Below are 24548 nucleotides of genomic sequence, written 5' to 3'. Positions count from 1 at the left end.
CCAGACATGCATGCCACAGTAAAGTACGTGACCTTAGCCATCTTTTCTGCTCTTTAAACAGTCAGCGATTCAAGTGAAGAGCCTGATAAATTTATTATTTCCTCTTTTAAATAGTTCTGTCTACAGGCCCCCCACTTTCAACCAGTGCAAAAGGGAAAGTTTAGGCTGGTTTGCACCTTTAATTCCCAAACCACTTAGCTGAAAAGAAACTACAAATGCTCTCCTAAATCATGCCAGACTTGAGGTCACCCTTTGCTGTGCTTCCGTGACAGTGGGTCTCTCCTCATAGTGAAAAAAAGGTAGTACAATTCGCAAACCATGTTATCAGATTTCTGATCTCCCAGCACCTGGCCATACCCAACAGATTAGCTTGGGTGGCAGGACTCAACAGATCTCTGGGGCTGGAGGAACTGAAATTCAACACAGAAGCATAGAAGATTCAAATATCCAACTGCAATTCATGTAAACAGATGAACTGATGACTGGATGGATGGATGGACAATTGACAGACAGATGGACAGATGGATGGGTGGATGGGCGAATTGGTAGATAGATAGATAATGCTCATGGTTAAATAGGTTATGATCTATCAACATGCAACTATCCATCCAAAGCAACTATCAAAAGAATATCCATAGGGTGGAGGGGGTTAGAAGCTGGTGAAAAGGACACACATGAAAAGAGAGAGTGGAGGGAGAGAGCGGGGTGTCTGATTAGGTGGAGAGTAATTGGGAGTGAGTAGGAAGGTGTATATGGGTTTTTGTGTGAGAGACTGACTTGATTTGTAAATTCACTTAAAGCACAATAAAAATTATTAAAAAAAAAAAAAAAGAATATCCATGGTAAAAAAAAAATGAAAGAAAAAAAAAGCAGTAAATATAAAGCGATTCCTACGAACTATTTTAAAATGTGCTGACGTAAGGAAAAAAAGATTGGAAACTATTGGGCTAGAAGATATATATGGTCTTTACCAACTCCGAGAAGCCATGTGCACCAGAATCTAGAACTGAGCCGCCCCTCCATGAGAAGATGGCCCTGATTGGCTGTGGTGTCCATTACCTCTGGCTCAGCCTCAGGAACAAGCTGATGAAGCTCAGACTGCATGAGTGGCCTCTCTGTGGGATGAGCATTACTGGGCAGGAGGGGAGCTTCCTCTACCAGGTTCTCGGGCCCCTCCGCCGTCGTGGGGCTCACCCCAGTTTCCATGACAATGCAGAGCTGGCTCAATCTGCTTCTCAGCAAGGACTGCAAAGGAACCAGAGAGGGGCCCTGGGTGTCATCTGAGAGGCTGAGTTACTCCCAGCAGAGGACAAGACCATCTACAGATTCAGATGCTGACACAGGAGTATCTAGAACTGACCCAAGTAGAGAAATCATAAAATTTCCCACAAGAGTACTATCCTTAATAGTTTCTAAAGCACTTTCCATTCCGTGCTTTCATTTGCTCCTCAAAGCAGCCTGGGATGTGGATATCTTTACTGATCTGTTTCAGAGAAATAAACTGAGGTTCAGAGGACTTGACTAAGGCCACACAAGAACTAAAGGGCCAGAACCAGGGCTAAACCACAATCCCGACTACAAGACCCGACTGCAGCACTTCCCGGACCCGGGGAAAGGTTCATCCAGGGAAGAAGCCTAGGACTCAGAGACAGGAGGCCTGGGCTCCAAACTCAGGTATCACCCACCAGCTCCATGACCTCAGGACACCCCAGAGCCTCAGTATTTTCATCTGTAAAATCAGAGCAAGGTCTCCCATAAACCAGAGAATTTCTTCAAAATGGGTAGGAAGGCACTTTGACCAAGTTTGAAAATCGTCTAAATATATGATACTGTCCTCTGCTAGAGTTTTTATTATTATTATTAAGAAACATAGGGACACTACAGGATATGTGGAAACCTTGGTGGCACAGTGGTTAAGAGCTATAGCTGGTAGCCAAAAGGCTGGCAGTTCGACTCTAGCAGGCGCTCCTTGGAAACTGTATGGAGTAGTTCTCCTCTGTCCTAGAGGGTTGCTATGAGTCGGAATCGACTCAACGGCAACAGGTTTGTTTTTTTAAACAGGAAATGTAGAAAATGTGACTAGTTAAAACAAATAAATAAATAAAAACAGCCATAATTCCCTAGACAGAAACAACCACTAAATTCCACACAGGTATCCTTCCTTCCAAGTAACTTTTTCTCAGATATTTTTCCACTAAAGAGGTAAAATAATTTACACAATTTGGCCTCCTGCTTTTTGGAGTTTGGGGTTTTTGTTTTATTTTTTGGTGATCTACTTATTTGTTTTCACTTGAGATTTATCTTACCTCTTGGCTAGTCTTCATTTCTTGAACATGGTCAGACAAAAACTGCACACAGTTCTCCAGGTCAAAGTAGACAAACCAGAGCTGGGGACAGGAGGAGAAGTCATGACACCATTGCTCAGAATCAGCCCTGACCTGGAGGTCTCTCCCTGAGACCCATTTGGTTTGCTTATAAAAACTGGATTTAATGCACACTCTTAGTAATATATTTGTCCCCTAAAGTAACGTGCACTAGCCGAGCAGGTGAAATTACAAGGAAATGCATAAATTCCTTCAGGGTGGACTAACTGGCTTTCCCGAGTACCAGTCTGAATTTAGAGAGGCCTTCCTTTCAAGGAACACTGGTTTTATCTTGCTCTCTGGCAGGAACATACCATTTGGTTCCCTCAGAGAGTACCACGTGGTGACTAAGTCTCATTTGTAGGGCTAATAGACAAATGGCTTGGTATTCAGATTTGAAAAATGCCAAACCTAGTTCGAAATGGCTATGGGTGGCCTCACATTTCCCACAAGTCAGTAAACCTCCCAGACAGAATCCAAACCCTTCCTGGATGCCATGTATCCATATCAGGGCATCATCTTAATCTTCAGTGGCTGGGGTACCCTTCATTCTGGAACTCGAATGCAAATGAGTGAAACCCTTCAGTGCTGTCACCCTCACTGCCCACAGCCAGGTTAGGGGTAAGAGACATGGGTGCTCTGGGGGGCTCGGGAAGAAGCATTTAAGAAGCCCTCACCCCCATCCTCTACTTCCACCTCACCTCAGCTGATCCCAGAAAGCCAGGTTAAATTTAACCTGGCTGAAACCCTTGACACGCACACATCACAACATCTTATCAGGCCCTCACCTGCTGCAAACATAACAAAGTTGTTAAAGACACTAATGGCCAGACCAGACTTCAGAGGTTTGACTGAGACTAGAAGGACCCTAGAAGACTAGAACCATTCCCAAAGCCAGCTCTTCAGACAGGGATTGGGCTGGACTATAAGACAGAAAATGATATCGGTGAAGACTAAGCTTCTTGGCTCAAGTAGATACATGAGACTATGTGGGCAGCTCCTGTCTTGAGAGGAGATGAGAGGACAGAGGGGGACAGAAGCTGACTGAATGGACACGGGGAATACAGGGTGGAGAGAAGGAATATGCGGTCTCATTAGGGGGAGGGCAACTAGGAGTATATAGCAATGTGTATATAAATTTTTGTATGAGAGACTGACTTGATTTGTAAACTGTCACTTAAAACACAAATAAAAAAATAAAAAAAAAGAAACCAATGGCCCAAATCCCACCCCTCTGTCCACTAACCTCCACCAGAACCCTGATCTCCTTCCTTCCAGTGACTGATCCATCGAGACCCAAGGGCACATCCCTCTTTCCAACTACTGTCTCTCCCACCATCTCACCTCCAAGGGACTTCTTTAAATGATTTTTTTTACATTTCACTATGAATTTTTCCAAACATATACAAAAATAGAGCAAATGAAGTAACTCTCAACAACTTGTCATCCTGCTTCAACAGTTATCACTTCATGGGCTCCCCTCTTGTTTCATTTCCACCCTCACCTATTGCCCCCAAAACTCCCCCTCCAGCCACCTCACCTCTAATGATTTTGAAGCAAATTCTAGGCATTCTATCACTTCATCCCAAGACAGTATTATGAAACTGAAAGAACCTAGTTGTTTTAAAAGATATGCCCACTCACTCCATCATCCACCCAAACATGCATTCAATTAACACCAGCCAGGCCACTCCTATGTGCAAATTGATAAAGAGGATTCAGAGACAAAGGGTTGGAAAGGACTCCCAAACATCAAGGAGCTCCCAGTCCACCACGTCACACTCAAACTGCCAGAAGTCTTGTGACACTCCCTAGTTCACCTCCTGATGTAGGGCAAGACAGCCCTTATGCCCTACACTATCTTGGTGGGAGAAGCTCCGTAAACACAGTGATCCATCTGTATGCTCGTTCTCTGCTGTAGCCTCGGAGCCTGAAACACTGCCTAGCACGTGGCAGGCTCTCAATACATATTTGTGAAATGAACAAGTCATGTGCGTGAGGAGCTTCTTCCCAGGTCCAACCCACACACCCACCCCTGGCCTCCCACTGGATGTGGACAATGACCAGTGACAATGCAGGTGTGGTGCAGGGACATCATGTGGCCCCACTAGGCAGTCCTCAAACAGTGGTGCAGTGGACAGAGCACAGCCAGGATCAGTAGACCTGAGGCTCATCCAGCCTGAGCTGCATACCGGACCACTGTGTGACCTTGCACAGGCCTCCTCACTGCCTTCAGGACAAAGAAAACTACATCGCTAGATGGACAAGGCCTTTGGGAACTGACCTGCCTCTTTAGCCTCATTTTTACTCCCTGTGTCACCCTCCTGGACTCTCCAGCCACTGTGAGCTCCTCACAGTTCTTCAAAAACATCCTTATCTTGCCTCAACTCTGCCTTCTCACAGGCTGTTCCCCTTGCTGTTAGGCCATAGAGGCTACTGTTAACTGTCTGGGCATCTGTCCCCCTCAGAAGCCTGTGAGCTCCCGTCAGACAGGGACCTTGTCATGGGCCCCGCAGCTCCTCAGCACAAAGAGGGATCACAACGCTTAGGGGATGCTGAGCTTCTGTTAGATGATGGTAAAATCTCAGGACAAATAAGGGTGATGGCTGAACAACGTGATGAACACAGTGTCTCTAAATTGTATATGTGAAGATTATTGAAATGTCAGATGTTTTGTTACATATACATTTAGCACACATACATAAAAGTGCCTTCACAACGACAACAACAAAAAAACACAGAGGGCTCAACCCAAAGAAGGCCCCGTCTATTTGCTGAACGAACGTTGAATGAGGAGTATGGCTCAGACAGTGCCTGAGCTTCGAATCCAGCCGGGCTACATGAAGGTTCTACACTGCTGGTCACCGCACAGAGGGGTCTCAGGGAAGAAATACTGAAGCAGGGAGGAAGTGAGGGGTGCCGAGAGTCATCTCATTAGCAGACGCCTGGGACACCGTGCAGATGAACTCTGGGAGAACATGGCGCTGCCTTTCCCCATTAGCCCAGCTCAAAAGGAGACTTTCAAGGATAGGTCACTGAGACACGGTACCTGGATCACGCTCTGGCAGCCTTCCACCGTGTCCGTCACACCCAGCAGCACCCGGTGTCTCAGGAGGGCTCCGTTGGCAGCCGCCAGCCTTAGGTCCGTGTTGGTGTTGGCCTGTAATGACAAACACCCAGTCCTGTGGCCTGGCCTCCATGCTGCCAGGGATGCTCATGATGCAGGTAAGATGCTACAGGAAGAATAACGGGGGCGGCGGGGGGGGGAAGAACTTCATGGTTTTGTATGACAAGGGATCCAGGGAGAAAGAGGCCCTTGGGCTAAGACCCAAATGAGCTGTGGAAGACTGTGTGGCCACAGCCTAGTTATTTAACCTCTCTGAGTTTGTTTCCTCACTAGCAAAACCAAAACTGGCAACAGTTAATACTTATGAAGCATTTGCTTTATATCAGGTACTATTAAAAGCATTTTGAATGTATTAAGTCATTTAATTCCTATAATAACCCTATGAGGGAGCTACAATTATTATGCCACTTTACAGATGAGAAAACTGAGGCTCTGAAAGTTTCAGCAATAACGTACCCAGATTGCAGAATTAGCAAAGGTTAAGCTATCCTGCCTCTTTATAAAGTTGTTGTTGGGCAGAGATATCAGGCCCCAAGCACAGAGCACACAGTAGGTGTTCATCAAATGGTGATCAGTATTAGGGAGGAAAGGATCCTGGAGGGGTTCCTTAAATGAATGCACAGCATTGATAGGCACCTGGGGCCTCCATTCTGCACCTACAAGTAAAGGCATGGGATACTGTTCATCTCTGTGCCCCCAGGGCTAGCACATTACCTGGTACTCACAGGGGCTCTATGAATACCAGTGGAACAGAGGAAGGAGAAGAGAGAAGGAGGCAGACGGACATGGCAGGCATTCCCTGGCATGACCTGGGCTGCACTGATTACATCCGCACCCGTGAAGCACCTACCAGCTGCCAGGTTTTTGACTTGCCGTTGCTGAAGCGGAACACTCTGCTTTTGCCCCTCCCCAAGAGAAGTTTCTTGTAGCAGGAGCTGCCTGCTCAATTCATTTTTTACAGGCCAAGCACAAACAGAGCCCAAGCGCAGCCATTATTTTATCAGCCCCACAGCAAAGCCCAACAACGATCCTTTCAGAATGATTAAGCCGTAAAGTTCCTATTTGTCCCTATGAACACAGGCACTAAATGGCATTCATACCCCAAACACCAAGCACATTCCCTGACGGCCCCACTCTCCCCATAGGGATCAGGCAAGAGCACAGTGTCTGCTTGTTGTTTTTGTTGTTTGGTTGCTATTGATTCCAATCCAACTCATGGCGACCCTCATGTGTGCAGAGTGGAACTACTTCATAGGGTTTTCAAGGCTGTGACCTTTCAAAAGCAGATCTTCGGGCCTGTCTTCCAAGGTGTCTCTGGGTGGATTTGAACCTCCAACTTTTCAGCTAATAGTCGAGCGCTTAACCACATGAGCTACCCAAGCACTCCAGAGCGTTTGCTAAGCGATCTCTAAATCTAGCAATTTGCCAGGGGCTGGGCAGAGGCGGGTGTGTGGGGGGCGGGCAAGAGCTTCCCAGTTAGCCGGAAAGCCAGTGTTAAGTGTGGGAGGCAGAATAATGTCCCCCACCCCAAAGATGTCCACTTCCTAATACCCAGGAACCTGTGACTATGTTATGTTACATGGCAAAGAGGAATTAAGGTCGCTAATCAGCTGACCTTAAATTAGGGAGATTATTCTTAATTATCCAGGTAGCCCAATATAAACACATGAGATCTTAAAAGTGGGAGAGGGAGGCAAAAGGGCAGGGGTCAGAGAAGGAGATGTGGGAAGGACCTGACCCACTGCTGAGTACTTTAAAGAGGGAGGAAGAGGGCCAGGAGCCAAGGAACACAGGTGGATTTAGAAGCTGGATTCGCCCCTAGAGGCTTCAGGAAGGTACATGGTCCTGCTGACACCTTGATTTTAGCCCAGTGAGGCAGGCCTGTGTCAGACTTCTAACTTACAGAACTGTTGGCTAATGAATTTGTGTGGTTTTAAGCATTAGGTTTGTGGTAATATGTTACAGCAGGCATAGAAAACTCATACAGCAGGGTATTGCCTAAGAGCTTGGCTTGGAATCTGAGAGTCCTGGCTTTGCATTCCTTCCCTGCCATTTATTAGCTGCAAGACTTTGGGTAACTCCTTGAGCCTCTCTGAGCCTCAGTTTCCTGGCCTGTAAAATGAGTGTAACAACCTCTAGCCAGAGAGTTGTTGGGGGATTTAATATGATAATGTATGCAAAGCATTTAAAGTATTTAACAAATCAAGTGCTCAATACGTAATGAAAGACAGAAGTTAAAGGAACCACACACTGAGCTGGGAGGGATCGATCTCCGTTCCGAACGTGGTCGGCAATTAGGGGATCCAGAACAAATTACTTAGACTCTCCGACCACCCACTCCCTGTCTAAAAGGTTGTTGCTGGGATGAAATGAGACATGATTATCCATAGAGGACAGGTTGGTGTCTGTCCACTGCAAAGGGAATAACCTAGATCCCCTCTCCCTGGCCCCACCTCAGGTACCCCGCAAAACAGGTTCAGTAATCCTCCCTCCCCCGAAAGAGGTGGATTATCCAATGAACAAGGCAAGCATGGGCTTACTAACCTATAGTGAACAAGCTCACGTTGTTCTACCACATCAAAGATTCTGATTCTAGGTATGGCTGGCAGCTGTCTCTCCCAACCCCACAGTACCTTCCTACAGAATCAAAGCCTCTTTTTAAATTTACAAGTCCTGACAGAAGCGGATGACTCAGTAAGCAAGGTAAGCACGGGCTTATTTGTGCTTACTTACTAACCTGTAATGAACAAATTCACATGGGTTTCACTTTAATGTGGGTGAAATCCATGTGAAATTGTTTACTACAGATTAGTAAGTAAGCACAAGTCAGCTCCTGCTTACCTTGCTTACTAGCTATCCACCCCTGCACACAGGGATGTAGTCGTTGGCACCCAGAGAGCTCCGTAACTGAGGCTGTCAGAGGAATACTGGCCGTCAGTGCTCCTCTCCCTCCTCCCAGACCTTCTCTCAAAACACAGCCTGCTTCCAGAAGAACAAACCCCAGAGATTAGATAGGAAAGACAGAGAGAATTTAATCACGCGTGTAATTCGATTTCTTCTGGTCACTGGGCACATGGGCCAGTGTGAATTTTTGTGGTTGGAGGAAGGTAAAAGGGAAAAACTGGACTTGAGATTTTCGTGCCTGCACAGGCCTTCTGGCCCGAGTGTGGCAGGGACCTCCTGTTCATCAGCTTCCTCTGCTCTCACCTTCCTCTGGTGTCTCTCGAAGACGAGCACGAGGGTCAGGGTCAGGGTTACCGCAGCCAGAGTCACGAGCAGCACGCCCACCCAGTGGTTCCCCAGAGCAAACATCTGGCTGGTAGAGTAGATATTGGCCCACACCACCACGTAGAAAACCTGCAAGAGGCCAGGGAAAGCCGTGGTCAGGAACACCAGCCCTCAAAAGAAGCAGGTACCTTCAGAGACACCCTTCGGATGGTTCTGACACCCTCCTTGGATTCAGCCAGCTCACAAGGCCAGTAACAGCCCAGAGCAGACATCTGGGTGTGTGCAAATGGGCTCGTGTTCCCTGTTTATAAGCAAAGTAGAGGAATGTAGCTATTCTGACTACTCCTAATCCTGTTTCCCCTGATTTTAAATAAAACATGAACCTTGTAGTGGGAAGGGCACGGCCTTCAGAGAGATAAATTTGAGTCCAAAGCCCACACTGATCTTTCACCAGCTCTGTGGCTTTTGACAAATTACAACACCTCTCTAAGCCTTAGTGTCCTCATCTGCAAAATGGGGATAACAATACCTACTTCACAGGGCTGTTATTAGGGTTAACAAGGTAAAATATGTAACAGTCCAGCACTTAATACAGAATTAATAATTGCTGCCTCCCATCTCATCAGAAGCGGGACATGGGAGTCGTGTGCTATTTGACCATTTTTACATACAAAGAAACAGCAAATCATAGTGATTGAGAACACAGACTCCGAAGCCAGGCTGCCTGGGTTCAAATCCTGGCTCTGCCATATATGCATGTGTGTGTGTGTGTTTGTGTGTATGCATATATTCATAACATGTATACATACATGTGATCAGAGCTGAAATGGACCTGACTACTGAACAGATGGAGAAACCAAGGCCCAGAGAGGGGAAAAGTTGTGGCGAAGGCCAGACTTCCATCACCAATCCTGCGCTCAGCCCACTGCAAATCCTGCTCTGCATCTTTTACGTGGGGACCTGGTTACAACTCTCTCCCACAAATTTCCTCTTACACCAAATCTAGGTCCATGTGGTACCACCAGCCCCCAAGGCCCTTACCCACACCAACAGGCTCCTGGACACCATGCTGAATTCAGCCATGCCACGGGGCCACGGCAGGGGTGAGTGTGCGGGCCAGCCTCCCTCCTTACCACAGCGAAGGCCAGTCGCATAGGCCTCGAGTTGTAGATGATGTATCTTCTCACTTGGGGCTCCAGGAGGGCACTCTCAGCCAGGCTCCTGTACTGGTCAGCCGGGACCTGCTCAGCCACGCGCGGAGAGAGATTAATCAGCCGGGGAGAACCACGCCCCATCTGCTCCCCGCCAGCAAGCATGTCGTTTCCAGTTCATGTGAGTCTCACGTGGAAGGGGGATTAGGCACACTCCATGCCACCCCAGAGAGCTCAATAAAGAGCTCAGAGCACAGGTAGATGTTATAGGGTGCAGCTCAGGGAAGGACAAGCATCACTGGGGAGGTGGGAAAGCCCAAGATCCAGGAGGACTTCCTCAGGAGGGATCCTCACAGCAGACACAGGGGAGCCTAAGGGTTAAGGCACAGGCACTGGGGCAGACAGCCCTGGGCCCAAGCTCTGGCCCTGCCACTCACACACTGTGTGGCCTGGAGCAAGTAACCCCATCTCTCTGAGCCTCCGTTTCCTCATCTGTAAAATGAGGGTAAGAGTACTCACCTCATACAGCTGACAAACAAAAAAAACCAAACCCAGTGCCATCAAGTCGATTCCGACACATAGCAACCCTATAGGACAGGGTAGAACTGCCCCATAGAGTTTCCAAGGAGTGCCTGGCGGATTCGAACTGCCAACCCTTTGGTTAGCAGCCGTAGCACTTAACCACTACACCACCAGGATTTCCCATACGGCTGAGGTGCATATTATTAAATGAGACGATAAATGTATACAGCTTGGCACAGTGCTGGTCCCACAGTGAACACTCCATACATGGGTGCTATCATTAATACTGTAATATTGATAACTTATGTTGTTGTGGTGGTGTGCCATCAAGTCGATTCCAACTCATAGTGACCCTAGAAGACAGAGTACAACTGCCCCATAGGGTTTTCTTGGCTGTAATCTTTATGGGTGTTGATCACCAGGTCTTTTCTCCCGTGGAGCAGCTGGTGGGTTCGAACCACCAACCTTCTGGTTAGCAGCCAAGCACTTAGCCACTGCACCACCAGGGCTCCTTTCAATAACTATCAGTACAGTCCAAATACTGAACATGTGTGTCTTTCTGCCCAAACAATGGACAGGAAAAATGTCTGTAAAGCATATAGGCCCTCTGAGACTGCACTTCTTAAGAAAAAAGATTTTAACCATTAAAATGATATTTAGGAACACGGTAGAGTATGCTGATCATTAACCAGTTAAGAAAACCCAATCTGAAGACAGCTGTTCAAGAAAGATGTTCTTCTGTAAACAGACTGGAAGGAAACATGGAAAGATAAACCAGCTATTGGGTTGATGTGGAGTTAGCGTTGTCAATATGGAAAGTTTTAAATTTATTGGTAATAAAATGTTGTTTGAAATAATGCAATTTGGGTTTTCTGTGTTTGTTTTTAGGAGGACATTATTTGCTTCAACAAAATTAGCTCTTCAGAATGTCAAAGATAAAGGTTAATGTTCTCTGTTATTGAAGGCAATTCCTAAAGGTAAGGAATGATTTGTGAGTGCCATTGGGCTGGGTTTGGCCGTGGTGAAACTGTAAGAGGGTAGTGGCTTCTGGCTGTGTGACTGGGAGGGCCACCTCTCATTATGCTCACTCTGATTTCTTCTTCTTTTTTAATTTACTTTGTTGTGTTGAGAATACACACAGCCAAACACACACCAATTCCAGAGTTCCTACATGTACAATTCAGTGGCACCAATTACATCCTTCAAGTTGTGCAACTATTCTCACCCTTCTTTTCTGAGTTGTTTCTCCCTCACTAACAGAAACTCACTGCCCCCAAAGCCTGCAATTCAGTTTTAAAGATGCCAGTTCTAAAGTCTTCAGGGTAAAATTAGCTGTGTATTTTCCCCATCAGTAACGAATCCTCCCTGGCCAGCACAAGGGAAAGCTTAGTCATATTGGGGGCCCAGGAAAGAGAGACAATCACACTTGTGAGACTTAGTAACAACAGCAATAGCTACGACTTATTGAGTAGTTCCTACACGCCACAGACAGTGCAAGTGTTCTACAGGCATTATTGCACTTGATCCTCACAAAAACCCCACGTAACAGGTATTAATATTGTCCTCATTTTACAGATAATGAGACTGAGGCTCAAGAGAAGTTAAGTCATCTGCCCCAAGTCTCACAGCCAGGGAACAGCAGAGCCGGGTCTGCATCCAAATCTATGGTCTGTGCAGCCTATGCCTCCAATCACCACGCCTGAAGGTACTGCACCATTGTCTACTGAATTCATGTGTCCTTCCCTTTGCATATACAGATCCTCTCCTCGAATGCCCTTCCCCCTGCCCACCCAGCAAATTCCTGTTTACCCTTCAAGATCCCAGATCAAGTGTCTGCTAAGTAAAGCTTTTATAACCACTGTCTCCCCAGGCCGAGTTTATCGTTTTCTTCGGTGTCTTCAACGCCTCGTACGTTCCTCTCCTGCAGCATTTATGTCATGCAGTCCTGATTTAGCTGATGCATGTTCATCTCCCTTACAGGCACCGTGGCCTATTCCCCTCTATAATGCCAAATGCCCAGCTGAGTGTCTGGCACATAGTGGGTACCCAAAAATGCACTTCTGTGAAATGAATTAATTTGGAAGAGAGGATTGTTGTAATACATTTCCTTATATCTCACCATATCTAGCAAGAAAATAAATGTTTAATAAATATTTTTGTGAGTAATTGAACGGATGAAGGATGGATAGAAGGAAGGCTGGAGGGAGGGAGGGAGGGAGGGAGGGAGAGAGGAAGGAAAAGAGGAGGGGAAAACAGCAGGGACTTAATAAAATCATCACTCACCTGAATACCCCAGGTCTGCAGTTGCTCTTCTGCAGCTCCCAGATCAAACGAGATGGGTGCACAGGTATTGTCGATCCGGAGAACTGTGAGGACCTGGCCATTGCGGAGCTCTGAAAGAAGACCGGATGGTGCCCAGATACCGTTACTGAACATTTTGATCAAAGGTTCTATAGAAGAATCCTGATCAAAGGGGGGAAAATGTAGAACAGAGTTTCAAATTCTCATAAAAGCCAGACTTTCTGGGCCATAGAGGCTGGATGAACCCCTGAAATTATTGCCTTGAGGTAATCTTTAAACCTTAAACCAAAGATATCCCTGAACTCTTCTTAAAACCAAACAGTAGTTTAGTTTAACTAGTAAAGGATGTTTGTCTTGAGCATTGTGCTCTTTTAAGATCTATCTATATGGGATCACAGCTGTTAACCAAAAGGTCAGCAGTTCAAATCTACTAGCCACTCCTTAGAAATCCTATAGAGCAGCTGTACTCTGTCCTATAGGGTCGCTATGAGTCAAAATCAACTCAACGGCAATGAGTTTGGTTTGGGTTTTCTTTTTGATACTCGAGATCAAATTGACAATAGCAACTTGAAAGATTAGATAGGAACCTTGGGGGGCAGTGAGTTTATGTTAATGGGGAAGGAACAACTCAGAAAAGGGGGGTAACAATGGTTGCGCAACTCAAAGAATGTAATCAACGTCACTGATTGTACATGAAGAAACTGCTGAATTGGAGCAGAAAGCAAAACAGCCTTATTGCTGACACGGAGAAAGTTTTAGCGGTATGAACAGAAGATCAAACCAGCCACAACATTCCCTTAATCCAAAGCCTAATCCAAAGCAAGGCCCTAAATCTTTTGAATTCTTTGAAGGCTGAGAGGTAAGGAAGCTGCAGAAGAAAAGTTTGAAGCTAGCAGAGGTTGGTTCATGAGGTTTAAGGAAGGAAGCCGTCCCCATAACATAGAAGTGCAAGGTGCAGCAGCAAAGCTGCAGCAAGTTATCCAGGAGATCCAGCTAAGAGAACTCCACAGCAGGTTTTCAATGCAGATGAAATAGCCTTATTTTGGAAGGCGCCATCTAGGACTTTCATAGCTAAAGAAGCGAAGTCATGCCTGGCTTTAAAGCTTCAAAGGACAGGCTGACTCTCTTGTTAGGGGCTAATGCAGCTGGAGACTTTAATTTCAAGCCAACGCTCTTTTACAATTCCAAAAATCCTAGGGTCCTTAAGAATTGTTAACTCTATTCTGCCTGGGCTCTATAAACGGTACAGCGAAAACTGAATGACAGTATATCTGTTTACAACATGGTTTACTGAATATTTTTAAGCCCACTGTTGAGACCTATTACTCAGAAAAAAAGATCCCTTTCAAAATATTACCGCTCATTGACAATGCACCTGGTCACCCAAGAGCTCTGATGGAGATGTACGAGGAGATTAATGTTGTTTGCATGCCTGCTAACACAGCATCTGTTCTGTAGCCCATGGATCAAGGAATAATTTTGACTTTCAAGTCTTATTATTTAAGAAATACATTCTGTAAGGCTATAGCTGCCATAGATAGTGATTCCTCTGATGGATCTAGGTGAAGTAAATTGAAAACCTTCTGGAAAGGATTCACCATTCTAGATTCCATTAAGAATATTCGAGATTCATGGGAGGAGGCCAAAATATCAACATTATCAGGAGTTTGAGAGAAGTTGATTCCAAACCTCATGGATGACTTTGAGGGGTTCAAGGCTTCAGTGGAGGAAGTAACTGCAGATGTGCTAGGAATAGCAAGAGAACTAGAACTAGAAGTGGAGCCTGAGGATGTGACTGAATTGCTACAATCTCACGAGGAGTTGGTTCTTACGGATGAGCAAAGAAAGTGGCTTCTTGAGATGGAATCTACTCCTGGTGAATACGCTCTGAACATTGCAGAAAGGGCAACCAAGGATTCAGAATATTCCATAAACGTAGTTGATGAAGCAGTGGCAGGGTTTGAGAGGAGTGACTCCAGTTTTGAAAGAAATTCTACTCTGGGTAAAATGCTATCAAACAGCATCGCATGCTACAGAGAAATCTTTTGTGACAGGAAGAGTCAAATCAATGCAGCAAACTTCACTGCTGTCTCATTTTAAGAAACTGTCACAGCCACCCCAACTTTCAGAAACCACCACCCTGCTCAGTCAGTAGCCATTAACATTGAAGCAAGACCCCTCTACCAGCAAAAAAAGGCTCGCTGAAAGCTCAGATGATGGTTAGCATTTTTTAGCAATAAAGTAATTTTTAATAAAGGTAGGTAATTTTTTTTTTAGACATAATGCTATGGCATACTTAATGGACTACAGTATAGTGTAAATATAACTCTTACATGCACTGGGAAACCAAAAAAATTCATGTGACTCGCTTTATTGCAATCTTCGCTTTATCGCAGTGATCTGGAACCAAACTCACGATATTTCCAAGGTACACCTGTACTCTCAACTCTTAACAGGTCAAATCCTTCTACTAAACCCACCCATAACTCCCTGCTCATCTCCTTCACACATATCAAAGATGAATACATATGTACGTAACCTATTAAAGTCTATCTTCCCTACCAGGTTATATGCTCCCACATGCATTTTGCCCAGCACTGAATCCTCTGAAGTAGGTTCCATGCCTGGCATACAGCAGACACTAAATAAATGTTTGATGTATAAAAACCCACTGCCATCAAGTCGATTCCGACTCATGTACAGATAAATTAATACAAAAGAGTTCTGCTCCCCAACCCTGTTTGAGTTCTTTTTTTACACTCCAGGATATCACCAATGATCTCAAGGGTGCCATGGAATTCTACCCCCTGCCAAAAAGAACTTGATTTTTCTTTCCGTTTGTTTGGTTGGTTGGTTGGTTTTTTGTTTGTTTGCAAGAGGCTGAGGATAACAGAGGCAAGGTGGTGAGGTGGGAAAGCACAAGTTGGTAGCTCTGGGGTTCAAACTGTAGCTCACCCTCTCTCTAACAAAGTAAGCTGGAGCAAGTGACCTAAACTCCTGGGCTTGTTTTCTCACTTAGAGAATAATCATATCCACCACAGAAAACTTTTTCATTCCCAAATAATTGTTGTCATGGCTGCTGCTGCTGTTGTTAGCTGTAGCTGAATCAGCACCCGGCTCATGGCAACCCCAGGCACAAGAGAACGAAATACTACGTGGTCCTGTGCCATTCCCATGATTGGATGGGAATTGGACCATGTGATCCATAGGGTTTTCATTGCCTGAGTTTAGGAAGTAGGCCGCCAGGCCTTTCTTCCCAATTCATCTCAATCTGGAAGCTCTGCTGAAGCCTGCTCAGCATCATAGCAACACATAAGCCTCCCCCGATAGACAGGCGGTAGCTGTGTATGAGGAGCGCTGGCTAGAAATTGAACCCGGCTCTCCCACATGGAAGGCGAGAACTCTGCCACCGAACCAAATATAATTAAGGTGATTGTATTTGTCACAGGAAGAGTCAAATCAATGTGACAAGCCTCATTGTTGTCTCATTTTAAGAAACTGTCACAGCCACCCCAGCTTTCAGAAACCACCACTCTGATCAGTCAGTAGCCATCAACATCGGAGCAAGACCCTCTACCAGCAAAAAAGGCTCACAGAAAGCTCAGATGATGGTCAGCATTTTTTAGCAATAAAGTAATTTTTAATTAAGGTAGGTATGAAATGGATAGTGAATAACTGGCCACTTTTACTGTTATTATAATTTAAATGAAAGCTTGGCAGAACTAAGAAGTTACAATAAAGTCACACCTATTTATATGCATTTGTTTTTTTCCTCCTATGCCTTGTTCCAGAAAGAATTTCAGGTACTTTCTTGAAAATAAAATGCAAAAAGGTAAAATTACAAAATTATATTTAAAAATAAACAGGTAAGGAAAACTAGACAAAAAGAACATTATGGCAGATAGTAACAGTTTCCCCTTATTAGCGCCAGGCCCTGATTTCATTCAGTCTTCCAACAGCCCTAAAAGTTGGGTATCATTATCATTTTACTTGGATCCATAATCAACACCCATGGAAGCAGCAGTCAAGAAATCAAAAGATGCATTACATTGAGCAAATCTGCTGCAAAAAAAACCTCTTTAAAGTATTAAAAAGCAAAGATGTCACCTTGAAGACTAAGGTACACCTGACCCAAGCAACCATGTTTTCAATCACCTCGTAAGCATGGGAAAGCTGGACCATGAACAAGGAAGATGGAAGAATTGAAGCCTCTGAATTACAGTGTTGGTGAAAAATACTGAATATACCACGGACTGCCAAAAAAATGAACAAATCTATCTTGGAAGAAGCAAGGATAACGAGACTGCATACTTTGGACATGTTATCAGGAGGGATCAGTCCCTAAAGATGGACATCATGTGTGGTAAAGTAGAGGAAGACCCCCAATGAGATGGATTAACACAATGACTGCAACAATGAGCTCAAGCATAACAACGATTATGAAGATGGCACATGACCGGGCAGTGTTTCATTCTGTTGTGCAGAGGGTCCCTATGAGTTGGAACTGACTCTACGGCACCTAACAACAACATTATCATGGAAGAGGAAACTGAGCTTCTGAAAGGAAAAGGAACTTGCCTAATGTAAACACAGGAAATGAAAGTAAGAAAGAGAAGAAGCAAAGGGGGAAGATAGTGCACAAAAGGCAGGCAGTACAGCCAGAGCCTCAGACTAGCTCTCTGTCATGGATCCGACTGTACTACTCAAGAAGACGTCTTGAAGTTCTAACCACTGGTACCTGTGAACATGACTTTCTACGGAATTTGGATCTTTGAGGATGTTATCAATTAAGTTAACAGGAGGTCATACCAAGCAGGGTGAGTCCTAATCTACTCTTAGTGATGTCCTTCTAAAAGAGGAAAAGATACACAGAGACACAACAGAGAAAGGGCCTTTGTGTGCACTGCTCACTCTCTCTGGAACACTTCCCCCTAGTGTCACCAAGTTCAATCCTATTCACAATTGGATCTCAACCCCAGTGGGTAGCTTTAACAAACAAATTTATTTTTTCACAGTTTAGGAGGCTAGAAGGGGAAGGCTTCTCTACCATCCGTCTCAGTTTTCCTTGGAGAATCTCCACACAGCATCTTTTCTCCCCAATTTGTGTTGGCTTCTGTGTCTAATCTGTTCTTTTTCTATCCCACAAGTCATTAGGTTTATGACAAACCCTATACAGAAAGGATGTGGTTGTGTGAAGACACATTTACAAGGAATTGCTGGGGCTACTACAAGCTGGGATAGACAAGAAAGAATCTTTCCCTAAAGACTTCAGAAGGAGCATGCCAACAAGTTGATTTGGATTTCTAGCTGCCAAAACAGACGCAATAAATGTCTGTTCTTATAAACCATCCAGTTTGTGGTATTGTGTTATGGCAGTCCTAGGAAGGTAGTGCACTCCCCATTTCACAGCATCAAATGAAAAAACCACACTGACGTGGAACTCCAGGAGTGGACAATCTGTACTGTTCCCTGGCCTGGCTCTTTGCCTGTCGAGGAACACATTTGCCCAAGCAATGCAGAGACCTTCCAGGGCATCTTTGTCTGCCTTTCCAGCCATGACTTCCTGGATTCCTGACAATAGTGTCTCTCGTCTGTTCCTTAAAGTGAGAACACAAGTCCTGCACTTAGAAACACTTGCTCTTACACTTAGGGTAAAAAAAGAATCCTAAAAGCTACCAAAGAAGTAGGGGGCAGGGGAAAGCAATCTCCTACAAAGGAGCAAGAGCTGGCTTGCCAAAACCAGTGCAGCAATGTCTCCAAAGTTCTGAAGAAAATTATTTCATACCATTCTACTACTAGAAGTTATTATTGTGTACATAAATTACTTTCCTAATAACAGTTGTTGTTAGGTGCCATCGAGTCACTTCCAACTCATAGCGACCTTATATGTACAACAGAATGAAACACTGCCCCGGTGCTACACCATGCCCACAATCGTTGTTATGCTTGAGCCCACTGTTGCAGCCACTGTGTGAATCCATATTGTTGAGTGTTCTTCCTCTTTTTCGTTGACGCTGTACTTTACCAGACATGATGTCCTTCTCCAGGGACTGATCCCTCGTGACAACATGTCCAAAGTATGTAAGATGTAGTCTCACTATCCTTGCCTCTAAGGAACATTCTGGTTGTACTTCCTCCAAGACAGATTTGTTTGCTCTTTTGGCAGGCCATGGTATATTCCACAATTCAGAGGCATCAATTCTTCCATCTTCTTTGTTCATCGTCCAGCTTTCCCATGCACATAATGCGATTGAAAATACCATGGCGTGGGTCAGGCGCACCTTAGTCTTCAAGGTGACATCTTTGCTTTTCAACACTTTAAAGAGGTCTTTTGTAGCAGATTTGCTCAATGCAATGTGTCTTTTGATTTCTTGACTGCTGCTTCCATAGATGTTGACTATGGATCCAAGTAAAATGATATCCTTGACAACCTCAGTCTTTTCTCCATTTATCATGATGTTGCTTATTGGTCCAGTTGTGAGGTTTTCTGTTTGCTTTATGTTGAAGTGCAATCCACACTGAAGGCTATGGTCTTTGATCTTCATCAGTAAGTGCTTCAAGTTCTCTTCACTTTCAGCAAGCAAGGTTGTGTCATCTGAATAACACAGGTTTTTAATGAGTCTTCCATTAATCCTGATGCCTCATTCTTCTTCATACACATAGCCCAACTTCTCAGGTTATGTGCTCAGCATACAGACTGACTAGGTATGGTGAAAGGATACAACTCTGACGCACACCTTTCTTTCCTGACTTTAAACCACACAGTATCCCCATGTTCTGTCTGAACAACTGCCTCTTGATCTATGTACAGGTTCCTCATGAGCACATTAAGTGTTCTGGAATTCCCATTCTTCACAATGTTATCCATAATTTGTTATGATCCACACATTCGAATGCCTCTGCGTTGTCAATAAAACACAAGTAAACATCTTTCTGGTATTCTCTGCTTTCAACCAAGATCCATCTGACATCAGCAATGATATCCCTGGTTCCACGTAGTCATCTGAATCCGGCCCGCATTTCTGGCAGTTCCCTGTTGCTTATACTGCTGCAGCTGCTTTTGAATGATCTTCAGCAAAATTTTACTTACATACGATATTAATGATATTGTTGGATAATTTCTGCGTTTGGTTCAATCGCCTTTCTTCGGAATAGGCATAAGTACAAATCTCTTCCAGCTGGTTGGCCAGGTAGCTGTCATCCAAATTTCTTGGCATAAACAAGTGAGCAGTTGCAGCACTGCATCCATCCAGGATACTCCGTCAATTCCTGGAGCTTTTTTTTTTTTTTTGCCAATTGTTTCAGTGCAGCTTGGGCTTCTTCCTTCAGTACCATCAGTTCCTGGTCATATGCTACCTCTTGAAATGCCTGAACATCGACCAAGTCTTTTTGGTATAATGACTCTGTATTCCTTCCATCTTCTTTTGATGCTTCCTGCATCATTTAATATTTTCCCCATAGAATCCTTCACTATTGCAACTCAAGCCTTGAATTTTTTCTTCAGTTCTTTCAGGTTGAGAAACGCCGAGCGTGTTCTTCCCTTTTGGTTTTCCATCTCCAGCTCTTTGCACATGTCATTATAATACTTTACTTCGTCTTCTCGAGCTGCCCCTTTGAAATCTTCTATTCAGTTCTTTTACTTCATCATTTCTTCCTTTTGCTTTAACTACTCAATATTCAAGAGCAAGTTTCAGAGTCTCTTCTGACATCCATTTAGATCTTTTCTTTCTTTCCTGTTTTTTAATGACCTCTTGCTTTCTTCATGTGTGATGTCCTTGATGTTATTCCACAACTCCTCTGGTCTTTGGTACATAGTGTTCAACGCATCAAATCTTATCTTGGGATGGTCTCTAAATTCAGGTGGGATATACTGAAGGTCATACTTTGGCTCTGGTAGACTTGTTCTAATTTTCTTCAGTTTCAACTTGAACTTGCATATGAGCAATTGATTATCTGTTTCACAGTCAACCCCTGCCCTTGTTCTGACTGATGATACTGAGCCCCAGGTCCAAAGGACAAGCTCTGCTACCGGCACTACTTTCTTGATGGTATGAGGTACCCCCGTCTCTCTGCTCACTTCTTTTATATCTCAAGAGATTGCCTCAAAACACAATCCAATCTTGTAGATTGAGTCCTGCCTCACTAACACAACCGCCGCTGTATGCCCTCATTAACATCATCGAGGCAGGATGTACAACATACAGGAAAATCACACAATACTGGGAATCTTGCCCAGCCAAACTGAAACACACATTTTTGGGAGGGCATAATTCAATCCATGATACCCAGCACAGTAGACAATATGACTGTCCGATTCAAAATGGCCAATACCAGTCCATTGCAGCTCACTAATGCCCAGGATATTGATCTTTATGCGTTCCATTTCATTTTCAATGATTTCCAATTTTCCTACGTTCATACTTCATACATTCCAGGTACCAATTATTAATGGATGTTTGCAGCTCTTTCTTCACATTTTGAGTCATGCCACATCAGCAAATAAAGCTCCTGAAAGCTTGACTCCATCCACATCATCACGCTCAACTCTACTTTGAGGAGGCAGCTCTTCGCCAGTCATCTTTTGAGTGCCTTCCAGCCTGAGGGGCTCATCTTCCAGTACTATATCAATGTTCCGCTGCTATTTATAAGGTTTTCACTGGCTAGTTCCTTTCAGAAGTAGACTTCTGGGTTCTTCTTCCTAGTCTGTCTTAGTCTGGAAGCTCAGCTGAAACCTGTCCACCATCGGTGACCCTGCTATTATCTGGATACCGATGGCATAGCTTCCAGCATCACAGCAACATGCAGGCCCCCATAGTACAACAAACTGACAGACATTTTGAGGGGTAGTAATTTTTTTAAAAACTTTGTTTTTAAATAGTCATTTCAAATCCTCTAAGTAACCAGCCACATTTCTGTGGATCCCAAAGTTCAGTACCTATCCCAAGGCACTCGCTTATTCATTCATGAAAATACTTATTGAGCATCTACTACAGACCAAGTCCTGCGCTAGATACTGCATAGAGAGATAAATAAGAGATGCACAGAGCCCCTGCCCTCATGGAACTTACATTCCAGTGATGAAGCCAGGCATTTGACACTTTACTACTCAGGAAATTATTTAATTACAGACCATGATAAGTGCCATGGGGAAAAGTAGGAATATAAAGGGACCTGACATAGGCTGGGTGTGGTGAAATGAGTTCCTTTATCTGGCCTTTTGCCTTGGTTCTTTGGAAAAACAGCTTAAGAGATTTTTCCCCTAAGCCCTTTTGTCCAGGTTGAATGACATTTTCTGGGTAAGTTGTAAACAACTTGGTTTGATACTTTTTGTCTGGCCATGGGCTGCAGACTGCTCTGTAACTTGTATGTACCTTGAGTAATTGGTCAATAGGCTATGCAAATGAAGTTACTCTAGCCTACTATGCAAATGAAGTGTCTGCGGCCTAGCAAGAGGGGATTGGTCAGTTTGTGCCCCCTCTCCTGGAAGAGGTCATGCCTTGAAATTGACAAGGAGTTGTGTATATAAGCAGCCAACCCCACAGAGTTTTTTGAGACAGGAAGAAACAGGAAGAGAAGCAAGAGGAAAAAAGCAGAGAGACAGGAAGCAAGGAACCTCCTTAAAGAACTGTAACATGGGTCACAGTAATATGTAACACTGAAGACAGTAAGAGGCCTGGAAGGGGCCCAGCAGCAGAGCTGGAGGCAACAGAAAGCTGGGCCAAGAGGAGCCTTTCCTCTAACGGCTGAGAGGAGCCTTCCTGAGGGGGCCAAGAGGAGCCTGTCCTCAGGAAGCTGAGAAGAGGCCTGCATAGTTGAGAGGAGCTAAGAGAGCTGTCCTGCACTGAAGAAGGGAGACTCTCCCTACATGTTTCCTGATCCTTATCTAAAGCTGTAGCCTGTTGATCCCAATCCTGAGTTGTACCCTGTTCCTTGATAAACCACTTAACTGTAAGTATCGTTTATGAGCTCTGTGTGGCCACTGCAACAGATTATCAAACCCAGAAGAGAAGCAGAGAGTGCCATGGGAAGAACAGCTGGTGTCAGGATGGGTAAAAGGTTGGAGAGTAGAGGTATGTCTGATCTCCATCAGCCTTGGGCTGATCTTGATTCGTACTATCCCCTCTAAAGTTAGACAGGTTCTGCTGCTACTATTATTACTGCTGCTAAACCCTTTTTTCACTGGGCCATCAAGAAAGGATTTCTCATAGAAGGCATATTTGAGCTGAGCCCTAAAGGATAAATGGAAATTAAGCTGATGGAAGAAGGAATGGAAGGAGGAAAATGGCATGCCAAGTGGAAGGAAAGGTGGGTGCAAAGGTCCTGGGGTAGGACATGATAAGGAACAGGGGTAGCAGGGGGCCATTCAGGCAGGCCTTATAAGCTGGTGGAGGATGGCTCTTTTCACTAAGCCCAGTGGGAAACCCTAAAGTAGAATGTGACACCGTCAGATGTGCATTTGATAAATACGTCTCTGGTTATCATGTAGAGAATGGATGGAAGGGGCAAGACGGAACAAGGTGAGTCCAGCTGGGAAGTTACAGCAAGGGTCTAAGCAGAGGGTAATGATGGCTTGGTCTGAAGAGATGGCAGTAGAGAGAACTGGGTAGGAATGGCAGAAACTGAGGTGGCCTGGAAATGGATCCCAAAATGCCCACTCTTACCTAAAGGAATTTCTGTGCCCCCACCACCCAATCATTGTGTGAGCCAATTCAGCATCCTGAGACAAGTGAAGTGTCATGATCTTACCTTGCCTCCAGCCAGGAGGGCTCCCCACAGGCAGGGCACTCCAGCCAGGAGAGGATGTAGGCAGTGGGCTGGCTGACCCACAAGGGTCCGTCTGGGGTTCACAGGCCATGGCGGAGAGTCACCTGGGCTTCTACTTCCCCTTCATGGAGCTGCAGTTCATTCTGGAACAGCCGACTAGCTTCACTTGCCTTCAGAAACAGCACAAAAAAGAATTTCAGGTCTGGGTCTGGGAGGGCTGGGCTTCTGAGTCTTGAGGCCAAAGTCACCACAGGGTCAGGGAGAGTTAGAAGTAGACTTTTGGTTTGTCTTTCTGATCATGCTGAGGAAAATGCTCAGACGGAATGAGGAGGAGGAAGTAAAACCCTCCAAGACCCTCAACTGAGAACTTCCATCTGGTCTTGGGTCTCCTCCAGCTCAGGCACGTTCAGGGGCCCGCAAGGAGCTCATGTGCTACCTAGGCCACACTCCCAGGCGTTTGGAATCTGTGTTCCTGTACTGGAGGCACCCCAGGGAACCAGGCATAGGACAAGTATATTCATGGTGGGGAGCCTTGTTTACACAAAGGATCTCAAATAGTAGCTTTCCATAATATAATGCAAAATACTGAAGAAAAAAAGTCACAACCATGAAAAACAAAACACAGATATTAAGACAGTAGAGGTTTATATGTAAAAATATGTACTCCAGAGTCAGACTAATGAGCTTAAATCCCAGCTCTCCCAGTTACTGGTTATGTAAACTTGGGCAAGTAGTCAAACCTCATAGAGCTTCAGCTTCCTCATCTTAAAACCTGGTACCTTCTCCACAGTATTGCTGAAAAGAATCAATGTGACGATACATATTAAGAGCATAAGAGAGCATCTGAAAGAAAATACACACTCCATAAATATGAGCTATTGTTGTTTTGAGGTTTGACCCAGCTACCATACCATTCCTGAACCAAGTATTTGGTTTTGAGCTTCCAGGTGGCCAAAGCTAAAATGGAAACATTCAGTTAACCAGTTCCTACTATCTACAAGGAAAAAAAGTAGATGGTGAGGGCAAGTAAAGCTGTCTCGAGAAGCTTCCAAAGACTTCAAAGCCAGGTCACTGAGAGTCACAGTGGGTATC

The 24548-nt window shown here is 44.8% G+C and overlaps 1 protein-coding gene across 1 annotated transcript in view; it reads right to left on the bottom strand.

Moving 5' to 3' along the window:
* TMEM268 (transmembrane protein 268) overlaps positions 1-24548 on the bottom strand; it is a 34529-nt gene that overhangs the window by 6255 nt on the left and 3726 nt on the right. Inside the window, exons 2-8 of the mRNA XM_049895697.1 lie at positions 23439-23626; positions 12675-12784; positions 9852-9959; positions 8698-8847; positions 5413-5523; positions 2307-2387; positions 1060-1245 (exon numbers count right to left, since the gene is read on the bottom strand). Of these exons, the coding sequence (XP_049751654.1) occupies positions 1060-1245; positions 2307-2387; positions 5413-5523; positions 8698-8847; positions 9852-9959; positions 12675-12784; positions 23439-23547 (855 nt within the window). The 5' untranslated portion in view covers positions 23548-23626. The remainder of the gene's footprint in view (positions 1-1059; positions 1246-2306; positions 2388-5412; positions 5524-8697; positions 8848-9851; positions 9960-12674; positions 12785-23438; positions 23627-24548) is intronic.

The sequence above is a fragment of the Elephas maximus genome, chromosome 9 (genome assembly GCF_024166365.1).
Source record: "Elephas maximus indicus isolate mEleMax1 chromosome 9, mEleMax1 primary haplotype, whole genome shotgun sequence".
NCBI classification, from domain to species: Eukaryota; Metazoa; Chordata; class Mammalia; order Proboscidea; family Elephantidae; genus Elephas; species Elephas maximus.
Note: the sequence above shows the minus strand (reverse complement) of the source record. Positions and strands in the feature narration are given on the sequence as shown.